At 40.7% G+C, this 15,998-nt stretch overlaps 1 protein-coding gene across 1 annotated transcript; it reads left to right on the top strand.

Annotated features, from left to right (window-relative positions):
- Window positions 1–1,681: 1,681 nt before the first annotated feature.
- Window positions 1,682–15,811, top strand: STOM (stomatin). The gene is made up of 7 exons (XM_054220791.1): window positions 1,682–1,952; window positions 7,529–7,632; window positions 8,471–8,543; window positions 9,301–9,383; window positions 11,255–11,458; window positions 11,965–12,099; window positions 13,926–15,811. Exons 1-7 carry the CDS (start codon window positions 1,904–1,906, stop codon window positions 14,118–14,120), a joined length of 843 nt encoding a protein of 280 aa, XP_054076766.1. The 5' UTR covers window positions 1,682–1,903; the 3' UTR covers window positions 14,121–15,811.
- Window positions 15,812–15,998: the final 187 nt, after the last annotated feature.

Genomic DNA, 15,998 nt, shown 5'->3' with positions numbered 1-15,998 from the left:
TAAGGTTGCCAGCTTCGTGGAGGGTAAAGGTCTTTTTTTACATATTTTTTTGCATATTTTTTACTTTAATGACAGGGCAAATTAACAAGATGTTTCCTCTTTGCTGAAATAAGGTAAACCAATGCAGTACATTTTTTAATCCTCAATTCATATTAATTTTAAAAGCACTTATCTTATTATTGGCACCAGCTTAGATATTTCTAGTGACAAATTTGCTTTGGGTGATGAGGGTTCATTATAGCTTATCTATATTTTCACAGAACCTGTTCCTCCCATTTCAAGCACATCCTTCCTTCCTTCTTAATCAATGTTGAGACACTCTAAGCAATCTATTTGCCAAAATACCCTCAGGTCAGCAAAAAAGAATGATAAAACTGCAGACACTCTCAATTTTCTTATAATATTATGAGCTTCAATACTATATATTCTACTGTTTTGTTACATTCTACTGTAAATGTGTTCTGATCAAAACTGCGCTATGAGTGCTCTGACCTGCCTGCAGTCTGAAATCAACCAGCAGAAGCACAGTAGTAGTAGGAGTTCACGCCAGCAACAAAAGGACTGTTCACAAGGTATTTCACTGTCACGGGGAAAAAGGGTTGGTTTTCCACTGATGCTGTTCATATCACTTGGAGACTTGAAGAAACAGGACTACATTTCAGCATTCGGTGCTCCACTCGCACACACATTCTTCTCAATCAATCATGCTCCCTATCCAAAAACTTTGTTGCTCTGGTACACAACTGAAAGCAAAATCCAGGCTACTGCCAAGCAGGAATCTAACCACAGAATTATAATACCAACACTTGAAATACATTTCTGTGTATTCTACTAGTCTTAACACCATTTTTTGTTCACAGGTTGCAATGCGTTTTATAAAAAAGCCAGTAATTACACACTATCAGTACAGTAAAGCAATATAACAAATATGAGTTTGCCCATGCCCGTCCCTTCTCATTAATTACCAACATCTCATACGTGAATAAAGGTTAAAGAATAGCCATGAATCATCCAGCCTAACATAAAACTCAACCTTGGAATTTTTTTCAAATGTGACAGTCTTTATGACACCTGGCACGTAATGACTGTATGTGTAATGACATCTTTCTACACAAACCTTGTTTCTGTGGGATGAACCTTGTAGAAAAGCAGCAGAGATCATAACTTTGGTGTCTTCAAAAAGGGATGAAAGCTCCAAACTCTCCATCAGTGCCCTGCAACAGGTTAGGAAGAAAAGCAGTAATACCTAAGCTTGAGGTGACTTTTTTAAAAGCAGTTTTTTTCTTCAGGATTGTTTTAATTCCCTTCCCATTTTGGACACATACTTCAGCATGATACAGAAAGAAATATGGTGTGCATTTGCATATTACTCCTCAAATAGAGGGGTTAAAAGGCAAATCTTATCGGTTTGAAAGCTGCTCCTCATTCATTCTTTCACGAGGCCGTACCTCACCCATTAAAACCATCAGCTTTGGTCTGAACGTCGAACTAAGGGTGAGGCCAGGGCACAGGTCGTACTTTCCTCGACGCTCCCCTCAGGAGGGGCCGCCGGGGCCCTGCTCGCCTCAGGCCTCCCACTCCTACCCCCTCGCCTTCCCCCCCTTCACGTCCCTCTTCCCGCTCCGGGCCCGTCTGCCTTCACTACCGCCCCCTTCCCTGCCTGCTTCCCGCGGCCGTTTTCCAGCTGCTGCCCCGTCCCTCGCCTGCCCGCCGCTGAGGGGCGGGTGGCCGCAGCCGCCCCCACCTCGTCCCCTCAGGTGGCGGAGGGAGGTGGGGGGGTGCGCGCGGAGCGTAACGGCCGCGGCCCCACCCCCGCGGGGCGGGTCAGAGCGGGAGCAGGAGGTTCGGGGTCGGAGCGCGAGGCTCGGGGCAGCGCGGGCTCAGCTGTGAGGGGGCGGCGGCCATGGCAGACCACGAAGCGGGGGTCCCGCCTAAGTCTCGGCGGGTGCAAGGTAACCGGGGGGGTGGGGAGCGGGCTTCTCCCCAAGTAGCAGCCGGGGGGCACGGCCCCTCAGCCGGGCGCTCCCCGCGGGCTCCGAGCCCGGGATGCCTTCCAGGCGTTGTCCGGCTTTCTGTTTCGGTTTTCATTATTATTTTATTTAGTCGCTGAGGAAAGTTTGTAGAGCCTTCAAAGTTAGTCCCGTTGAAGGAGCGAGGAGCGGCTCTGCCTGGGTTCCCGGGCAGCCTCCCGCTTTCCTCAGCCTCCCCCGGAGCGGCCCCCCCGGGTCCGCAGCGCAGGCCGGGCCCCGCCGCCCGCTCCGCCGCTGCCCCGCTAACGGCGGTGGGACGGAGCCCGGCCGTGGGGTTGCCCAACGCGGCCGCGGTTCGCCGCTTCACGTCCCTTTAGAAATAGCGCACGGGAAGGCAGAAGAGCATCGCTGAGAGTTGGCCCCAGTTGTGTGACTTGAGGGGTTTTTTGTGTGTGTTTTTTATTTTCCTGTACGGTAACTCGCGTCACTAAGGGGAAAGCTAAAACAAATAATTAAGAGCAGGGTCAACAGAAGTAATCCCCGAGGCGCTGCATCTGTAAATTAAGAACAAAAAGAATTTGGGAAGTGGTTGTTTACACCGTTAGTGCTTTTCACCTTAGATAGGTGTGACTGGAGGAAGTGATAAAAGTCAATTATATTTCCTCAAGTTGGGCAATGAAGCTGTAGTTAACTTTTACTTATTGGTATCGTTGTTCTAGTGTGTTTCAGCCTTTCAGTTAGTAGGCATGAGTGTAACCTGGGTCAGGATGTTTCGGAGATGATGCACTAAAATAGCGCAACTAACAGTTTCTGTCCCTGAAAGCTGGAGCATTTTCCTGTTACGCAAGTTGTTCAGAAACAGACTGCGGAAAAGTCATGATTTATTTTACGCTTTTGTCATTTGCAACTGGAGGAGGAAACGTATTTATAAGATCGCTTTATATACAAAGGCTTGGGGTAGGTAATCTGAGTTGTTGTATAAATAACTGTAGATCTATTTGGGCCCCATGCCTAATGGCACATGCTAGCCCTTGTATCCTCGGAGAGGGTCTACATTTCATTCTGTAAGTCTGTTAGTTATTAATACCTAACAGTGGTCACTGATGCTAACCTTGTCTGGCACTCGGCAAGCCGTTCACTTCCTGTGCTACAGAGGTGGCTTCTGTAGTTACCGTGTGATACGTGGTTTTGGAGGCTAAAGCTGACTACAAGTTATTTTTGCCATAATAAAATATCTATGGAGTAAATGGCATTAGACATAATTTTGGTTATTAGATGTAATAATTTTGCCTGTTTCCTGTTTGAAATGCTTTGAGAAGCATCTGAAAAGACATTTAGTTTTCACTGAAAGTAGTATTCCATATTATTCCTGATTGTTTGCTAATTAGCAAACAGTTGAATAACTGTTATAGAATAAAACCCTTCAGTCAGACTGTGCTGGATTTGACTGAAAGCATGAAAGTGGAGATCTCTATGTTGTATTGCCTTGTACTCAGTCCAGTTGATCTCCCATATACATTTTGTTTTACATCTGGTGGCTTGTTTGTACAGCGGGGTCGGGAGGAAGGTCCCTTCCTCTTATGGTACCTTGGAGTCTGGCACATTCTTGCTAATTGACAGTAATGTTCAGATTGTGTAGTCTTTGCAGAAGAAAATAAGTCACAAGTGAGGTGAATGCCACATCTCAAGCGGTAATGAGAACTTCCCCCTTCCATCTCAGCCTCCAGCACTCAGTGTTTATTATAAATTGTTAATACTCTTTGATGATCCAAGTGATAATTTCTCGCTAAAGTAGCGGTAACTGTTCCAGTCAGCGTTAAAGGGACTGAAGGCTGATTCATTTAAAATTTTTTTAATATTCTTTCTCCTTGTTGTTTATTTTTTTAAAGAGGTACTTAATCTGTTGCAGATTGTCCACAAATAAGGTTTCTCTGATTAAATTCCAGGTGTGAGGGTTTTTTGTGTCTTGGTAATAAAAGAGCAAGAATATCGCAAGTGTTTGAACTGAAGCTGTAGGGGTATATGGCAGGGTGTTTGGCACGTTAGAAAATCAAGCAAGAGAGACCCAAAGATGAGTCACTGGAGTTACTGCGAGTTAAAAAAACAGACTTTCTGCTGTTGGTGCCTCATCAGTAATACAATCATCGATTTGTCTTTTTCTTTCATGATTGTATTTTCTAGGCCTTGCCTCTGCAAGCCTTTAAAATGAGGGACAGCAGTAGCAGTGGAGCAAAGGCAATGTACTCTGTACTTTTACCATCATCTGACTTCTTGGTGTTGTCTGGTTTCTGAGGCTATTACATTGTTTTTCTTGTTCAGCAGCTGTATACATCAGAGTATATTAATATTTAAATATGTATCCCCAGCAATTATTGTTCATGATCATACATCTGTTGTATGAACGAGGTTTGGTTTTTTTCTTTGTGAGGAGTAAATTGCATTTCTCCTTTTTGAGTCTGATTATATAATGGTATCAGAAATGTCATATGGGGAGTCTGGGTAAGGGAGAAGCAAAACCCAGTTCTCTATTGTTCCCAGGCAGAACTCTCACTACAAAAACAATTTTTCCTTATTTCTTGCTCTAGTTCTCTTTAGCTAATCTTGAATGCTACAGATGCAGCTAAGAAATAAAAGACAAACTTTATTCTTGCTTTGCCTCTGGATCACAAAATATGCTGAAAGTTTGTTTTCGATAGTCCCCTAGTTGTTTTGTGGGGACTTAGTGAAAAGAATCTCTCTTTGAGATGTTCCTTGACAGCCTGCCAAAAACAAAGATCCGTTTTGTCTCTGTTAAAAGGTGCACATATGTGATGGGTGAAGGAGGGCTAGGAGGCGGGCTGCTGGAGCCAGCACTTATTGTGGTGTACAATCTTTTTTTTTTTTTTTTTTTTTTTTTTCAGCCCATTGGGTGGGCAGGGATATGCATCATCTGCAGGAGGTGCGTCTGAGGCTGAGTGTTAACCTGCACCAGCTCTGTCAGTCTCATTTCAGTGCCTTTGAACTAGCTGCTATCTAGAATACAGTATCAACGAACCTGACTGAGAAATCTGGCAGGAGTGGCCTGTTGATGATGTTATGCAAGCCCCATTAACGAGGTGCTCAAAAATTGCAAAAAGAAAGCTCATTCCACGGATGTCAAGCATGTTTCCTGTATTTCATATAGTTTTTCATGAGACAGCACCTCTCTGGCTTTTCGTATTGTGAAATGTAACACGTGATGGGACAATCATTGTTGCTAAATAAAGTGTGCCTTACTTAATCTTGAAATTTTACATTATTTGAGTTGTGACTTCTACCTTCGTGTTCAACAGGGAAGCAAATGGGTACTTTTTTTTACTATGCTGTAGTTCTGGTAAGAGCAGGTAGGTGGTTGGTGGTGAAGACTTGATGTTAAACTGTAGGGTAGAACTGAAGCAGGATCCTCAGCTCCTTTAGGTTCATAAAAGTTACTAAGTAAAAGCAAGAGGGAGGGAGACTTTTTGCTACTTATCAGTATAGATTGTGAATACTTTTTATGGTTTCAGGCTGACTAATACCTTATTGCTGAATAAAAGGTAATTCCTTCACTAATGAGTTTGCAGATGTTGCTTAATGCTGACAGCTGCTTAATACCGATATGTGTAGGTAATGCATTTCCTTGACTTTCACAGAAGGCCTGGAAATTACTCCTTTAATCTGATATTTCCACTATGTAGTAATAAACCCATGGGGGAATATCTTTAGGGAACTTGAAAATGACACGTGATATGACATGTCCTTGAGGGTTATTATACTGGCATGTGACAGGGATACAAATTCTAGTGGCTTCAGCAGCTTTGAGTGACTTCATAAAGTTCAATTTACTGTATGAGACGCAAATTTAGTGTTCTCCACCATCTCCATATTCCATCTTACTGGAAAGGCTAGGAGTAGCTCTAAGACCCACAATCAGTGAAAATGGGAACTGGAAGCTTCAGTATTGGTTCCCAGTTATTTTTCTGACTTCTGTGACTTTAGTCAAATATTGTGGATCTAAATTTGCAAAGTATATATTATTATTTGCTGTTACTCACTTTGAAGGTTAGTGATCTGTCTCACTTCCCTCTTTATCCAAGGCATATACTGCTAATGCTGAGTTCAGTTGTGGGCACAATAAAATGCTTATTCATGTATCTGGAGTTGTTAAAGTCAATAGATATTTTTCAAAAATCAAGATTTTCCTTTATAATGGGTCTACTTAAAATAACTGTTAGGGTGGAGACTCGGAGACTTATTTGTTATAACAGGCCAGTTTTGTTGTACAAACTTGAATTATAGTTGTGTTTGGTGAATACAGAAAACAATTCATTATATAATTGAAGCTAAAACTAAGCTAAAACTTCTAGATTCTTTGCAGTTTTTTTCTAAGCAGTTTCTAAGTTGGTTTTTTTTTCTATGCAGTTTCTTTCTAAGCAAGCTGCTGAATGCAGTCCATTAGATACTTAAAGGACTGGAGTCTTGTTATCTGTGGCATTGATGAAATTTGAATAACGTTTGCGTATTTGCAGCACTGTAACGGTGTATTTGCAGTTCAGCAAAATCAGGAAGTGTGATCCTGAAGCAACCTTCTTCATTTAAATGTGAGAATTTTGTTTTTCTAAGCTTTGTGGGTGCTTCTTGGTATTTCATACTTCTGGCTTTTTAAAGGGTGGAGTGAGAAAGATTAATATCGGTATCTCCAGAGTAGGAATGTGGTGGTTGTGAGTGCTCGGTTTCACCCTGGGATATCCCCACTTGGCAGTGGGCTCCTGGCAGCCTGTAGGAGCCTTAGCAGGCAGGATAAGAAACTTCCTGTAGCTTTAGGAATGCTTCCCAGCATGTCTGCATTTTGTCATGGTGCGTTGCTTTTTTTAGCTGTGTAGCATTTGAAGCCATTAGCTCTTACTACTTGCACCTTCAGTTGGTGCCGTTTCATGATGGAGAACGGTCATGTTTGCCTTCTAAGCATTAGGAGTCTTTGGCCAAGAAATGCTTTATAGAGACTTTATTTCATGTCCGGCTAATCTTGCACCACGTCTTATCCTACCTCCTAGATACAACAGTTCTGAGAATTGTGATTTTCTTAGATCTGCACCTATGACAGATGGAAAATAAATCAATTCCTAAATGTCCTGTCGTTAGAGTTGATAGGTTATGGGGTATTTGCATTTCACTCGTTAAGCAAGTGTTGCTCTGACTTCCTCAGACTATAAAAGAACAGGATTTCTACTGCTGCATATTGGTTATTCTGTTAGACAAAATTGGGGAAGAGGGAGGCATTTGAGAGTCTATACTTAAAATTTAGCATACTTAATTCTGCATAGATGTTACTTGGATCACCTTCTACCCTAAGCTATCTTGCGCAACTTCTAGAAACTAGTAAAAATGAAAGCAGAATTTGGCTTTTGACTTCTGATCTAAACCTAATGAGTTCGGCCAGAGGAGTAGTGCTAACAGTGGCTTATTTCAAGGAATATTCAACACAACTATCATTGTAGGCGCTTTGTTCAACAGGTGCTCTTTGTTTTAAAAATCTGAAGATCTCTGCTCTTTTCTTGCAGATGACCCTGATACTGGCCTCGGTGTGTGTGGATGGATCCTGGTGATCACTTCACTTATTTTCACTGTTATTACATTTCCTATATCAATCTGGATGTGCATAAAGGTAAAATTGTTCACTGCTAAGTTGGATTAAAGCTTTAAGCAATGAAGATGCTTCCTAGTGGTTATTATTGTTCTCTATTTTATTAATTTGTCTTTAAAGACAAATTAATCTAACTCTATTCTTTCTTGAACTATAGCAGACAGTATATAGCAGACCGCAGCATTTCAGTGCATTAATCTTCAAACCAAAAAGAAAGTGCTGTTGAAGTATTTAGTCAAAACTATTTTTGCATTGACGTCCTTACTACGTCTATCTAGTTGTCATTCATATATAAGCTAGTTTGGAAGATCAGAATAATTGCAAGAATGCATAATTACTGATATTTTAAAATTTTTTGAAAGATCTCTAAATATGAATTATGTAAATATAAACATCTAAGCATATACATATATGTGGCTGTATGTGACAGATTCACAGAGACTGTCACCTGAGACTGCTCTGAGCTTGATTTTTTCAGTTTCTAGACCAGAGGAAGTAACTTCTGCTTTATTTTGGCTAATACACTGCATCAGAATTAGAGCTGGAAAAATGTCTGCTGGGTCACATAGACTGCGCTTTGTTTTGTTGTTGCCACGGTATTCCCAGATGACATGCTGTTGCTTCTGCTGTTGGTAGATGGTGCCACAGTATGAAGAATATTTCTGTGGAATATTGTCATCTTCCTTCTGCTGTTTGCTTTTTGACAATAAAGTTTAGACTAAAATTCTCAAAAGCAGACAGCATAGAAATGTATGTCACATTTGAGGCTCAAGACTGCCTTAGACTAGTGTGTACATAGTTTGGAATCCATCATGTGGCTTCTGGAAACTCTTGCATGACATCCAACTGTTTATTACAGATTATAAAGGAATATGAGCGAGCCATCATATTCAGACTTGGACGCATCCTAAAAGGGGGAGCAAAGGGACCGGGTATGTAGTGGAGAGCATTCTTAATATTTGTTCTAATTAAGTCATCAGCAAAATAATAGCTGTCTAGAGACATTGCATTAGACTGGCAAATAGATTTCTCAAGAATTTTGTAACTTCCCGTAAGAGGGTATGTTACTTTATATGGACAAGATAGTAAACTAATTTTCTGTGAGCCTTTCCCAGATCTCCTTAGTTAATGCGTAGTCTTAGGTAGAATCAAAAGCACAGAATGTAAAGGGAGGAATAATGGCATCAAATGTGCCATTTTGGAAAAGAAGTTTAGTATGTCAGTTAAAACCCAAATGGTTTGAAAGCCTCAATGTTCTTCAAAAGAAATGCAAGGAATTATATTGTTTGATAGCTTTTAAAAAAATTCCTGTGTATATTAGAAATTCTGATGAGATCTGAAAGTATGTTATTTTCAGCTGTTGCTCAAAGTGATGGAAAGGGGCAATAGCTTCTTCCTTCATTTTTGTCCAGCTTTTGCAATACTTCCACATTGCTGTAAAGTTGGAGAATTACAGTGATTCACCAGAACAAAAGGAGGTTGATAGTTTCTGCTTGCCAGAATTACACCCCACAAGTGACTATGTGGGACAAATTTTCAAATGTAGCTGTTAACAATTCTGAGGCTTTTTTCTAAATGCTAAAGTTCTCTAAAAAAGTATAGACCCATATAAATTGAAGTTTCTCAGGATACTTCATGTGTTTTAATGAGACATTTTTACATTTTCTTGAATGGATTTTTTTTGTACAGGTTTGTTTTTTGTCCTGCCCTGCACAGACAGCTTCATCAAGGTTGATATGAGGACTATCTCTTTTGATATTCCTCCCCAAGAGGTGAGTTTGCACTTGCCTCTCTGTCTGCTAAAGATTCTTTTATTTTTTTTTCTTTTTTCCCCCAACTTTTTCCTTTTGCCCTCTCAGTTTGGGTAGCGTGTAGTTTTAATGTACATTTCTTGTGCAGCTTCAATGTATTGTGGAGAATACATGTATCTTTTAGTAATGTCATTACATAAGAGAAGATGGCTGAAAGAAAACCGATTATGCTGTCCTCTAAGGACCAAATAAGATAACTTAATTCTGCCTAAGAGCTGGAATGGGAGGGGTTTGGAATGAAGACTGATGGACTTCATGCAACATGCTCTATTTCTGTGCAATCTGGAAGATTTCCAGAAGCAGCAGTGATCTTTCCCATGCTGGTTTATCTAGATGTATAAACAAGCTAAAATAATGGGATGAAATTATTATATACGTCAAATGCTATTAATAGCAATTCAGGGTAATGGTCCGCTCTCTTATGTAGGTTTTGTGTACGTGTTGCTTCTGTGTCCTGCTGTGCACCAGGAACATTATGAAGGTGTATCACAGCTAATGTCACCTGATGCCTTTCATTTTGAAGGTCCTAAAGAACAAAAGTTCTTTTTAGAGAAGACTAGAAGACTCTAGAAAAGACTATTTCTAGTCTGTTTTTCCTTGGACGTCTTAATTTTTTTAGCAGGATCTCCCCACAGCATTAAGCTAACTGAACTCAGTGACGCCAACTCAATGGGTAACAAAAGAATAAAAAACGAGTCCTCTAAAAATAAGTTAGTGAACAATTGTATGTTGATGAATGTAACTGTATCCCTCATGTATTTGGTGTATTTTGCAAGACAAAGATGCTTGATGCAACCTGTCTGGTGCGTCTGTTTTCTGTCATATTTGCTAGTCTGTTTATTGCTCATCATTAGTTGTAGATTTAGACAAATGGCAACTGTCACGGTACGCTCTAAAGGGTAATTGGTAGAAACCTAATCACTGGCAGGCAAAATGTGCTTGCAGCTGCTGATGTGCCATTAGTGAAGCCATCAGTTCTATGGTTTTTCTTTTGGCATGATTAAATTATGCTTATGGATTTTAGGTTGGTTTGTTTTCAGTAGGTAAAAGCAGAAATACATTTTTAGTTGTACAATGTGATTTCTGGGCATGCTACTCATTCTTTGCTTATCTTAAGCTATTACGAAAAGCCTGCTAAAATAGGTGGTTTGGGAAAGGGCAGAGCAGGTTAAGTCTTGAAGGTTAACTCACACTTCCAGTGTGTGCTCTTCACTAGAGTGTTTTAACCCATTTTGAATGTAGTGGTCCCATGTTCCTACCTCTGCATTAAAACAAAACAACTTTGAGTACTAACGTTCTTTGAGCCTTTTCTGCTACCTTCGCTCTTTCTTAAGCATACTTCTTGCATTCCTGGGCAATCAGTCTGCCTCTTACACATCTGTTATCATACGTCTCATTGAAATACAGCCGGGGGACCCGCCTGGCTATGATACGTTGCTAGTTTCAGAATAACAGGTTAAACTTTCTCAGATGAAAGAGCATATGTGTTTACATGTAAATTATTTCCAGGTTTTTTTTGTCACCTGTATGTATTGCAGATCCCTCTGAATTTGAAGAAGTGAGTTAGAAATGACATTATGGCAAAGCTAATGGAATGTTTTTCAACGAGAAGTGTTCTCATCCCATATTTAGTCTTGGCTTTGCAGAGCTATACTGGACAGTCTGTTTATCTGTACATAGACATGTGCAGCATACATTTATAAGACCTTTTGTTTTCAAGACAATTGCTTTACCCTGGAAAACCTAGGATTTTGTCTAGTAAAATATGTAATTATCATTATATTCAATAAATATATGCTTAATTATTACATACTTTCCCTATTGCTTTTTAGATCTTGACCAAGGACTCTGTGACGGTTAACGTGGATGGAGTGGTTTATTACAGAGTTCAGAATGCCACCCTTGCTGTAGCAAATATCACAAATGCTGACTCAGCCACCCGTCTTTTAGCACAGACTACTTTGAGGAATGTTCTGGGGACCAAAAACCTTTCTCAGATTCTCTCTGATCGTGAAGAAATTGCGCACAGCATGCAGGTATGAGCAGCTTTACCCAAGCAATCTATCAAACAATCAGTTAAGCAGCAAGCCCATGGATAACCTCCAGGTCAGGATTTATTTTACCTTCCAAGCGATAAGCCAAATTGTGATTTGGAGCTTTAGGCAAAACCTTATCCAGGGCTATTGGGATGGCATTCCATATAATAAAAATGAGTGACTGAAGTAGTAATGGACCAGTGAGGCTAGCAAGTGGGAATGAGGGCTACAGGAGAGGAGGGCTCCCCTGGGTCATTATGTCAGCACTCTGCTGTTGAAGGAAATTACGCCACAGAATTCCTTCCATATATTAATCAAGCTCTGAGGTTTTCTTGTTAGTTTACAACAGTTATGCTTTTATCATTATCAAATCATAGTATAAATACAAAAGCCCTTAAAGTCTAAGTATTGTAAGATAATTAATTTGGTTTATTGGTCGTTCTTCAAATTTGAACGTTTGTTTGCAGCCAAGGTAGATGCTTAACTAATTGTCATGCCTTATATAGGCCACCCTTGATGAGGCAACAGATGATTGGGGCATTAAGGTGGAACGTGTGGAGATCAAGGATGTGAAATTACCTGTCCAGCTGCAGAGAGCAATGGCTGCAGAAGCAGAAGCTGCCCGGGAGGCAAGAGCTAAGGTAATAACATTTGGTTTTTTCTTCATGAATAATTTAATGAGGTGATGTAGAAGATGAAGATTCTCAGCCAGATTGTGTTGTAGCAAATAGGAGTGCAGGGCAGGATTCTTGCGTCTGAATGCTTGCTCTCTTTCATTGTGGTTTGTGCAGGTGAGATTTCCTTCAGAAACGCAGAAGCTCAATTTTTTACCGCACTCCAAGAGCAAATCGTAAACAGAAAAATTTTTAGGTTATTAGCTGGAGTCTGCAGTGAATTAGAAGCCAAACTTAGTTCCAGCTTTTTCCTGACTAGCCCTGATTTTAGGCAAGTCCTTTGTTTTCTGTTTGAGTCTTCATATGGAAATAGAACAGCTGTAATACTTAACTTTTGTCACCCTTAAGCTCACTGGTCATCAGTTTGGTCTTACTCCCTTCTGAGGTTGGGGAAGGCGATACCAAATACTGAAGTTTGGAGTAAAAATCCTCAGTGGCAGTTATTTCTAGGACTGGGCAAGTTAAACTTTCTCCCTTAGTGTTCTGTGCTCTGCAATTTGTCTCTTCTGGTGGTTTGTTAATCCTGTCTTGAAAACTTGTTTTGGCCTCCATAGATGCAACTGTAGAGTCTGTTTTTAACAAACAAACAAGCAAAATTCCTAGCTGTCCAAAAGGCCTGGTTTTGGTAGACAAAGCTGATAGATGAGGGCTTCTGGTAGCTATTAGTGGCCTGTCGAGCTGCCTGCCAGTAGAAACGTTAAACTTGCATTCTAAATACTAAGAATTTGTCCTGGCAAAGGGAGGTTTACTAGAGTTCATCTAATCTTATGATGTTCATCACACACGCACATCTGAGCGACTTTTATGCACGTATATATGATTGATTTTCATATCTGCCATTAATTAGCAATTCCATTAACTTTAACCTGTCTTAAGGTTCTAAGTATAAAATTTGGTTTTTACTTGCATCGGAAGTAAATGCCAGTCTGAATTTCATTAAACTTCGGGGCTAGCAATTATTGAATGTAAAGTTGGTGGTGCACATAGGAAAAGATCTTTAAGCCTACGTTACTGCTCTGAGTATTAACTTCTACATATCTTTTTTTGAACTTTGATTACTTTGTGATTATTTTTTAATTATTATTTATTCTGGCATTTAAAAGAATATTGTGGCCTTGCAATAGAACTCTATAGGGGAATATGCACTTGCCTGTGCTGTTGCACGCGTAAATTGCCTCACTAATAAGTTAACTGTTAAAACAGTGTCATTCTTCAATCCAGCCATCCTTTACAAATACTTGGAAAATATGTATATTGTCTCAGTGTTGAAGACCCCTGTTTGTAAAGAAACGAATGGCCACAAATCTGTCCCTAATGAGCTCATAATGAAAAAGAAAGGGAATAAAAAGGTATTTCCCCAGTAAGAAACATGCCATTCACCTGTCAAGCTTTTGTAGAGACAAAAAAATACAGCTTTAAGTAAAAAGTATTTTCAGATCTATATGGGGAGTGCCCTCTTCTTGAGAGGGAGCGCTGGTAGAAGCACAAAAGAAGTTTATGAAAATACGCACCCATTGCACTTTCAAGACACGGTGCCAGCTTTTGTGGTTTGGCATCCTCATGCTGAGTGGGAGGCAAATGGGCTCGCAGGGCCTGGAGAGCAGACAGGAGTCGCTTATGTCTGAGTGAGAGAAAAGGCAGAACCAGCGAAAGAACATGGTAAGGGGGAGGTCACTCCATCAAAGTGATGAGCGGTGTCTTTGGTTTATGACTTAGGGCTGAAGTCATCCTGGAGATTTCTAGTTTATTACTGTGCCTGAATTAATTAAATTTCGTTCATTTGGCTTCCCCAGGTAATTGCAGCTGAGGGTGAAATGAATGCTTCCAGGGCCCTGAAAGAGGCATCCATGGTTATTACAGAGTCCCCTGCTGCTCTTCAGCTTCGTTATTTGCAGACCTTGACCACCATTGCTGCGGAAAAGAACTCTACCATCGTCTTCCCGTTGCCCATCGATATGCTGCAGGGCATCATAGGTGTAAATCGCTAGGTAGTGTAGGGTGACAGAGTTTGGGGTGGGGTTTTTTGCTACAGCGAATCTTTGCAATGCTGAATTCCCTGTGTATTATAGCTTATGGTGGTGTTAACAAAGTGGATTTGCTGAGGAACCACTTTTGTTATACCAAGTGTGTTATAAAACTTATATGTAATGGTTTTGAGTATGGACAATCAAAATATTTTAAATTTGAAAACCTCTCAAAATGAGTACAAGCAGGTTGTGATGTCAAATGAGCGTGTATCTATACTGTCCTGGATGGGACACCTTTAATCTATAAGCTCCGATTTTCAAATAGTATATTAAAACCATCTGTGGTGAAGATGAGATGATCCAACATCATAAATAAATGGTTCTGTAGCCCCGCAAGGGAAGCGGAACAGCACTAACTGTATTCTCTTGAAGCGTAGCTATATGTGATGAAGTCAGATTGTTGTCATGGGGACTGGTTCTCCGGCTTACACAAGGAAAAGTGATGGCAGTTGATACAGGAGTGAGAATACCTACTGGCTTCTTCTGAAAATCAGGCTCATACTCCCTAAAATCCCCCATTCATGAGAAACAGTTGTTGGTGGAACTTTCCATCTCTGTTCTGCCACACAGCAATAGGATAAACATGCCATAGTTGTGGATACAATACACTTGCAGTCACCACTGGGCTGTTCTCTTGTGATGGTGGTGTGCCTGTATAGAGTTACGCTTCTTTAAAGCACTGAAAAGTAAGTTGTTGGATGCCTTTATCTGTCTCTCTCAAGGATTTTAAAAAGCCGAAGTACTGACTCCTGCATTTTATCCAGGTCTAAAACCTGCTTCTCCAGGAAGTAAGATCTCTGTAATTAGTGGGGGGTGGTGATGCTTAGCAGAAGATGCTGTACTGCTTATGTATCTGTTCTGACAAATTAGTGATTTACCTGTTGATGCTGCTTCTGAGCAGACTCGTGGTGTTTGTTGTGACACTGAGGGCTTATACTTCCACAAAAGCATGTAATCTTCAGTTCACATAGTCTTGAGCTACAAGTGTTAAACTGTATTTATTTTGTACCTGTTTAGTAGATGTAATTAGAGATTAAAATGACAAGAATTAAGAGCCTACATGGGGCAGGGGGTGGTCTTTAGGCTACCACCATCACCGAGTTTGGCGTCTGGTCTTTAGTTATTGGGAGGCATCAGTGAAAACACTACAAGTGCCCTTCTCGCGCTGGCCAGCATAAAGTTCCTAATTTGTTTTTTATCACTTCTCTGCTCCGATCAGTTCTGTATTGACAGGTCTGTTTAATTGTGCCTTGATACGCTGTGCCTTTGTCACCGTTAGGACAAGATGCCCAGTGGGCGCCGTTTCCCTTTTGCCCCTTTGCTGTGATCTTTTTTTCCCCCTCTGCATCGTGAAAGCAGTGTACGTGTCTGCAGGGGTTTGTCGGTTACTTCAGTTAATGTAAGCTGAGCTTGACTTTTTGCTGGGAGAGGCGGGAGAAATATTGTTAACAAAGATGTAATAATTAGCGCTACTGTGCTCATGCACATAAAGCGGGAAACGGAGTAACTGCAGAGCTTGAGGTGGTTCCCTGGGGAAGATGAGTGACTCTGTAACTCCCACTGGGCTCTCTCGATGGCCACCCCTGTGAATTCTTGTTGACACCAGGAGCAGACTTTTTGCTCTCATCCTGAATAAAAAAACATGCTGTTTACTCCTGAGTTATGAGTGACTTTCTGAAAGCAGAATGTTGTTTATTTATCAGGGTTTTGAGTGCTAATACTTCTGGTGAGGGGAAAGCAAAATAATTCCAAAGCCCCCAAAATAATTCTGTAACCAATTTAGTAAAAAGCACGTGTGCAAAAGATGGCACAAAGAAGGTTTACTTTTCTAAGGTGTAT

The sequence above is a fragment of the Rissa tridactyla genome, chromosome 14 (assembly GCF_028500815.1).
Source record: "Rissa tridactyla isolate bRisTri1 chromosome 14, bRisTri1.patW.cur.20221130, whole genome shotgun sequence".
Classification (NCBI taxonomy): domain Eukaryota; kingdom Metazoa; phylum Chordata; class Aves; order Charadriiformes; family Laridae; genus Rissa; species Rissa tridactyla.
Note: the sequence above shows the minus strand (reverse complement) of the source record. Positions and strands in the feature narration are given on the sequence as shown.

Coding starts and splice junctions, on each gene's coding strand:
- STOM (XM_054220791.1), top strand. CDS start 1,904: ATGGCAGACCACGAAGCGGGGGTCCCGCCTAAGTCTCGGCGGGTGCAA. Junction 9,384..11,254: donor TTGATATTCCTCCCCAAGAG/GTGAGTTTGCAC, acceptor ATTGCTTTTTAG/ATCTTGACCAAGGACTCTGT. Junction 12,100..13,925: donor CCCGGGAGGCAAGAGCTAAG/GTAATAACATTT, acceptor TGGCTTCCCCAG/GTAATTGCAGCTGAGGGTGA.